This window comes from Triticum dicoccoides, chromosome 2A, assembly GCF_002162155.2.
Source record: "Triticum dicoccoides isolate Atlit2015 ecotype Zavitan chromosome 2A, WEW_v2.0, whole genome shotgun sequence".
Classification (NCBI taxonomy): Eukaryota; Viridiplantae; Streptophyta; class Magnoliopsida; order Poales; family Poaceae; genus Triticum; species Triticum dicoccoides.
The window spans coordinates 7,259,532-7,267,040 of NC_041382.1; the positions used below are offsets into that span (position 1 = coordinate 7,259,532).

General features: G+C 43.2%; 1 protein-coding gene across 1 annotated transcript; it reads left to right on the top strand.

Annotated features, from left to right (window-relative positions):
- Nucleotides 1-5,143: 5,143 nt before the first annotated feature.
- Nucleotides 5,144-6,697, top strand: LOC119358588 (cell number regulator 2-like). Its single transcript, XM_037625065.1, has 3 exons — nt 5,144-5,262; nt 6,027-6,098; nt 6,175-6,697. The coding sequence occupies exons 1-3, from the start codon at nt 5,211-5,213 to the stop codon at nt 6,459-6,461; spliced, it is 411 nt and encodes a 136-aa protein (XP_037480962.1). The 5' UTR covers nt 5,144-5,210; the 3' UTR covers nt 6,462-6,697.
- The last annotated feature ends 812 nt before the right edge of the window (nt 6,698-7,509 follow it).

Genomic DNA, 7,509 nt, shown 5'->3' on the forward strand with positions numbered 1-7,509 from the left:
CAAGGAAAAAACAGAAACTGGCACTGGGCTCTAGGTTAATAGGTTAGTCCCAAAAGTCATATAAAATAGCATATAAATGCATATAAAACATCCAAGGTTGATAATATAATAACATGGAAAAAACAAAAATTATAGATACGTTGGAGACGTATCATTGTGCGAGTGGGACAATGTACATGCTACAGGCCTTGGGGACAACGGGGATAGGCTCCATATTCTACCACTGCTGCTACCGTGCCAGGCTGCGGACGGAGCATGGGCTGGAGGAGAAGCCGTGCTCCGACTGCTGCGTCCACACCTTCTGTGGGTACTGCGCCCTCTGCTAGGAGTACCGTGAGCTTAAGCGTCGTGGCTTCGACATGCACGCAGGGTGGCACGCCAACATGGAGAAGATGGGGAAGACCATGGCGCCACAGATGAACCAGGGGATGACTCGTTAGTCGAATGAATGCAATATAAACAGTTACCCTCCTCTATATAAAGGGGCAGGGGAAGTCATCGTCGAGCTACTTGTTCATTCTTGCTTTTTCATCTATATATGTGCTAGTGTGCTTACCCGTTGCAATTCGTTCTCCGACCAACCAGACACCTCCCACCATGTGCCAAGTCTATGTTCAACTTTCAATAAGACATGCTATCATGAAAAGAGTCTTGCATATTTATTAAGAATTTTCCTAATGGATTTTATATCATATAGGTATGTTTAAAAAAGCCCAATTGTCTCAGATTTTATATAGTATTATCAGCTCTTTTCTTATTTCTATTCAGTGTGTATTGTAAGTGTTTTTTCTACCATGCAAGGGATATCCCATGCACTGCTCCATCGTCCACTGCTGCTTTGAGATTTGTGCTACCATTTTGGTTTTGGACAAAGCTTGGTTTGTTACAGAGTGCTATATAATGTGGCGTTGCCTTATTTCCTTTTTTTCAAAAATGGATCATAAAGTTTCATCGTGTACCAACAAATAATAGCTCATATGTTTTCGATTGCATTTTCTAGTACATAATGGACCCATACGTGGTTGTTACTACACCATGAAGAAGTGCATGAGCTTATGATATATGGGTGCAACCAATGGGAGACAGTAGCACGGGATATGTACAACCAGTTTGGATGGCGGCCCAGTAGTAGGCTATGTGTCTAGGCATATATCCCTATTTTTGCCGGTTGTGGCTTTATTTTTATTTGTTTGGCAATTTTGTACTGCACTATTGGAGCTTCTTACTTGGATTTTAATAAATATACAGTTGTGGGCATTGCAATGATGAAGAGGCCAAGGGATATCCCCGTTTCCTAAAAAAAGGATGATGATTATCTGAATACAACCAGCAATACAAATGGCATAGAAGAATTTAGTTCGTACCTTATGATGGAGCTTGAGATGAAAGCATTGAGGTAAAAAGATACTTTGCTTAGGCTACAGCTTGAGGACTTTCTGGAAGGAGTTCTAGTTCACCAATATGCATATATACACATGGTTCTTCAAAGATTTAATATGAATAAATGTCACCCTCTTAGAACCGCAATGGTTGTGAGATCCCATGATGTGGATAAAGTCCCGGTCAAACCTCGAAACGAGAATGAGGAAGTTCTGGGACCCAAAGTTTGATATATGAGAGTTATGTGAGAAGTAATGTACCTTGGGAATTACACTCGGCCTCACATTATGTTTGTGGTTAACTACTAGCCATGTATAGTGCAGTCCCAACATGTAGGCATTTTCTAGGCGTCAAAACTATCTTCAGATGCCTCTAGGTATTCATGATCTTAGATCTTATTACTACAAGAACCAAGACTTAACTATCATGGGGTACATAAATGCTGATCCCCATAATGCTATATCTCATACTACATTTGTGTTTATGTATAGTGTGACAACAATTTCTCATAGGTAATATAAGCAAAACCTCGTAGCCAAATGTACTAACCACTCAAAGATAGTTGCATATGAATCCTCACTTGAATCCATTGGCTCATATGGACAACTAACCTCATCAAAAAGTCATGTGGACTCAATATCGTCATCACCCCCACAATTATTTATTATGAAACTGCCACTTCTGTTGTACAAATTCAAAGTTAAGAACAATGTCACTAGCATATTGCTCCCTAAATTCTCTACCCTCATGAGCTCCAGAAGAGTGGGAAAGTGAAGATCTTGCAAACTAAATTATGTGTTATTCTTGTTGATCTACTTACAAAGTCTCTACCTGCTAGCATCCTATTTGAGATACGTGCCAGCCGCACTGATATGAGAAAACTTAGAGGATTCAAGGTTCGGGGGGGGGGGGGATTACCCTTAAATAGTAGCTCTATTTAGTGATATCAAAGATTGTTGGTCTAGTAGATGAATTCAAATACACAAGACTAGAGGTTGTACTTTTTTCATTAGTGGATTTTCCCCCAATGAGGGTCCTCACTTATGTTTTAAAGAGACAACAATTGCAATGCAATACACTATTTTATCCTATTTGTTTTTTGGGAGGAGCTTTTGACGAGACATGTGCGTTCCAAAATAATTAAACGTTCAAGTGGGAGTATTAAAAACAGACACCAATGCATATTAAGAAAAGTCCAAGGGGGCATTTAGAGATAGTAATCAATGTCATTAGTAATATGGAATGGCACTTTTGCAACATATGAAAAGGTTAATGTGAGCTTATTGGTGAACTTTCCAGGGTGGGTTAGGCTATATAAAGCCATGATATGGAGAACTTCTATACATAGGTTGATTTACGCACAAGAGAAGACATTTTTTAAGAGAATATAATATAAGAGTTTATAAGTTTCTCTTTATACATACTTGTGTCCTTGTTCGTGCAATGTGTTCATTTGTCTGTTGAACATTCGAGTCAAAGAGGAAGACCAACAAGCGATTTTGAAACATAAATCACCATCTTGTTCTCGACCCGCGACCAGCTAGGAAGCACCTCTTTTCACCATTAAAAGGCAGCAAAAATATCACAAAATCCATGCAAAGACAACATACCATTTAAATTCAAGTTTTTTTGAAGGTCAACAAGCTTTCAAGACGGTTACCAGAAATTTCGACCGAAAATAAAACATTGCTCGTCATTATTTAAGTAAAGGTGTTAATGACACAACACAGTAATTTTGTTACCAAGACTTGTCATGATAACGGATGTCTTGTCCCCACCGGCCACCAGTTTGCGACCGCCTCTTTTCACCTTGAGAAGACTAACAAAATATCGCGAAATCCAATCAAAGACAATGGCAGCACTGTGTGGGATGGAAAAGCAATGTGCGGGAACATTGCAAGCCTCTCTCTCCTAGTTAGTAGACCTGCCTTTAATCAACACAACTTTGAAACCAGTTTGAACATTAAATTGAGCACACGTACTAACACTTCACATCAATCAAATCACTTAAAACCATGTACACTGACTCACTCCTTCCGTGGTCAACTTGTCCACTGCACCATTCAACCCAAATTTAACTCATGTACCCACTGCACAACACCAGCAAATTTCAATAGTGGCATTTAGTGTCAGTTGCATTGCACAAGGCTAACTCAAATGCAAACTACACATATCAATTAGTAAAGTAACTAACCCTAGAATAATTAACCATTTGAAGGCACCCAGCTAGATGAATACACCAGTTAGATAGACTCAAACTCTATTTCAGAACCCTAAAATTAAGTCAAACGTGACATGTTTCAGTTAATTCAGAGTTCTAAAATTCAGTCAAACAGAACATGAACCTTCAATTAATTTAGAGTCCTAAATTCAGTACTTCAGTTCATTCAGTCACAAACAGCAACAACAAGATTCAGTTAACCTAGGCGAGCGACAAAATTTGCTAGAATTCCAGCAAACCCTAGTTTCCAAATCTGGAACCCTAGAATTCCAGCAATGAAATTTGCTAATATAAAGAGGCAGGCAACTCACCTAGGGGCTCGACCACCCCCGTGAGGGCGTAGGCAACATCTGCCGTTGTCGGCGGTGGCGATGATGAAATACTCTGAAATGAATATGTTATGGCTGCAACAATATTCCTCCTCGCCGTGGGAGCCCCCTGCCACACCGGCCAACCACGCTTCACATTATGTCCACCATGCCTTGTCCCCGCCACTCCCTTGCTGATGGATCCGAAGCCACCACCGCCGCCATGTCCGCGAGAGAGAGAGAGAGAGAGAGAGAGAGAGAGAGAGAGAGAGAGAGAGAGAGAGAGAGAGAGAGAGGAGAGGGAGGGGAGTGACGGAGGGAGCGCTCGGTTTGGGCTGACCCAGTCGCTTCGGACATAGCCGTTAATGGCACACCATCACCGATGTCGGACCGTGAGGGATCAGCCACGTCAAAACGTGCTCAAAAAATGGCTCAATGGTTTTTGCCGCTATCAATTTTTTTTAAAAACTATACTAGTAGGTGGAGAAGCCCCTACTGATTTTTAATAAAGAAGGAGATGTGAGACCCGTGTAAGAACCGATGTCCGAACCAACACAACACTCTAACCACTGAACTAAGAGCTCATCCACCACTATCAGAATTTCGGTTCGGTGTGAAATGTGTGAAACCGTGAAGTGGTGGTTTTCCGCTAATCATAACACGAATGTGATGATTCTGTGCATTTAACTTGATGCCCTCACATTTGCAAGGGCCACCTTGCTAGTTTACCCATTGCTTGAAAATAATACTGCATTCTTTCGTCGCCTAGTATCGATCAATCTGAACCATCGAATCTGCTGGTTGGACGGGCTATATTTGCACACGTCCCTAGCGTAAAAGGCCGTGACTTTGTCTGAAAGTGACTCCACGCGCTAATGCGGAGTCGTTGCAGTTGATGTCAACGGAGAGCCTGTAGCGACACGTCCCGTCGGCATCTCTGAAAGAAGGTTCCTTGCTAGTACTAGCTAGCCAGCGCACCGGCAAAATATTTCCAGCAGAAAAGAGACCTCGACGGTGACTCCCCGTGCTAGTGCGTGGTGGAGTCACTTCAGGTAAAGCCATGGCCGTCGCACGCACTCAGGAACCGACAGCATGCACAACTCATACCCATGTCGTTAGCTCGTGACAACTGACATCTGTGGCTGGCGCGCGTGAAAAACAGGCTCCGGCCGTTGTTAAATGCGCGCTCCACCGGACACACGGCCGCTCACACAAGTCCGGTGAGCTGCTTTAATTCTTCAGCTAGTCTGGCGAGCTCTTACAAACTGCAAGTCTCCCAGCAGCGGCGGCAAGGCATCCACATGGCGTCGTGGTCCACCGGCCTCTGCGGCTGCTTCCACGACGTTGGCGGCTGTAAGCTAATAGCTTCATCCCTCCCTCCCACCCTCCTGTTAAAGAAGAGCAACACGAAAAGTGGCTGCAGAGGCCGAGCTCCATTGAGCTCTATATACATTTTTCTCAGCCAAAATACCTTTTTCATAACTCAAAAAAATCTGAAAAAAATGTTTTCATGTAAACATATACTTAAGTATGCGTGTACAAATTTTTATAAACATATGTATTCATACGTGATGTATATAAAAAAGACAAATACACAGATTGAAATAGGCTTTTTCTTTGTTGTATTTGTGTCAGATATTTGTCTTTTTTGTGTAGCATGCAAATGATAAAATTAGTTACTGAAGATTTATAGATAGTTAAAGAATATGCATATGTATTTTTTTTTAAAAATGGCATTTTTTGAAACTTTTAAACATATTTTGATTTTTTTTTACAAAACGAGCTCCATGGAGCCCAGTCTTTGCAACGCCGCACTCTAGAGCAACGCCGCACTCTAGAGCAACACCGCTATAGTGCTTGTGATGAGCAGCACAGAGTTATTTTTCTACCACACACGTTGGTTAGTTGCCCGGCGGTAAATTTGGTTATCTCCGGGTAACCGGATTTCTCGCTGCTACCCCACGGTAAAAGGAGGTACCGAGCACCTTTTTTTTTGTTGCAAATTTTGAATTTGGACGCCGAACTTGTATAGTAGTTAAAATACCGTAGCATCAGCCTCTCATAATGTAAGATAACTACTAGTCTTGGCGTAGTGGTAAGAACGTAGCTTCCTGCAGGCTGCCTGACCTTCTTCTGCCCGTGCGTCGCCTTCGGGAGGATCGCCGAGATCGTCGACAAGGGGGCCATATGTGAGTTTTTTCATTTCTGTCTCTGCACTTGATAGTAGCCGAAGGAGGAGTAACTCACTACCTACTCACTTGCCAGCATGCTGTGCGAGCGGGACGCTGTACATGCTTCTGGCCATGACGACGGGGGTGGGCACCGGCTTCTACTCCTGCTGCTACCGTGCCAAGCTGCGGGAGGAACACGGGCTCGCCGAGAAGCCCTGCGGCGACTGCTGCGTCCACTTCTTCTGCGGCCTCTGCGCCCTCTCCCAGGAGTACCGCGAGCTCAAGAACCGTGGTTTCGACATGAGCGCGGGATGGGAAGCCAACGCGGAGAGGATGGGGAAGACCGCCGCGCCCTATGTGAACTCCGGGATGACTCGTTAGGTGGATCCAAATGCAGTGCACACTTCTATTCTAGTAGTCAACATGCAGCTTCTATTCTAGTCTTGTTTCTTGTGATCCATGTAATTAATATGTGTTAGTGAACCCTCAAAATAAAATGTGTGCAAGTGTGTTTTCCTGTAACTCCGGTGAAATCATGTTACTGTGTGCAGGTGCGGGATGGGAAGCTAGCTTAAGTCTTAATGCAGTTAATGGGTGTTGTGACCGCATATTTGTATGGACGACTTGACTTGGACATTTACATGAAAGCCTCCGAAGGATTGAAAATTGCGGATCTTGTATGATGCGTAAGACCGGCTAACTGAATAAAGACCCATTCTAACCTTTAAAGGCGAACGGGGAAGTTTTGGGACCCAAAGTTCCGTGTTTGAGCGCCATAGGTGCAAAAATGTATGTTGCGAATTGCAACAGGCCCAACAGTATGTTCACGGTAAATCTGCTAGCCAAGTATAGTGTGGACCTGACAAGGGGTTTGTGAATTAGTTTGGGAAGCGTAGAACCCTTTATCTCGGGCCGCATGTATATATTGAGGCAATGCCTTGGTGCATACGTTTACAGAGAGAAAACCGATCGAGGGAGAGGGAGATCGGTTGGGAGGAGATTGACCTATAAGGAGAAGATGAGATAGAGTTGGATACAAGTTAAACACCTCTTCTATCCCTATACAATAATTCTAACACTCCCCCTCAATCTAAACCTCAAGCCTTGCTAAGGTTGAGATTGTACTTGAACTCGTCTAGTCTTCTCTCGGTCAAGGGTTTAGTAAACCCATCCGCAAGTTGATCCCCTGTAGGAATAAACCGGATCTCAAGTAGCTTTCGAGCTACTCTCTCTCTCTGACAAAGTGGAAATCCACTTCAATATGTTTTGTTCGTGCATGAAAAACAGGATTTGCTGAAAGATAAGTTGCACCAATATTGTCACACCACAGCCGTGCAGCTTTTGGAGGTTTAGTCCCAAGTTCATAAAGTAATGTTTGTATCCACATCACTTCAGCTGTAGCATTTGCCAACGACTTGTATTCAGCCTC

Bases quoted from the DNA above. Each gene is read 5' to 3' on its own strand.
- LOC119358588 (XM_037625065.1), top strand. From the start codon at position 5,211: ATGGCGTCGTGGTCCACCGGCCTCTGCGGCTGCTTCCACGACGTTGGC. The intron at 5,263-6,026 runs GTAAGCTAATAG...AGCTTCCTGCAG, and splicing joins CTTCCACGACGTTGGCGGCT to GCTGCCTGACCTTCTTCTGC. The intron at 6,099-6,174 runs GTGAGTTTTTTC...CTCACTTGCCAG, and splicing joins CGTCGACAAGGGGGCCATAT to CATGCTGTGCGAGCGGGACG.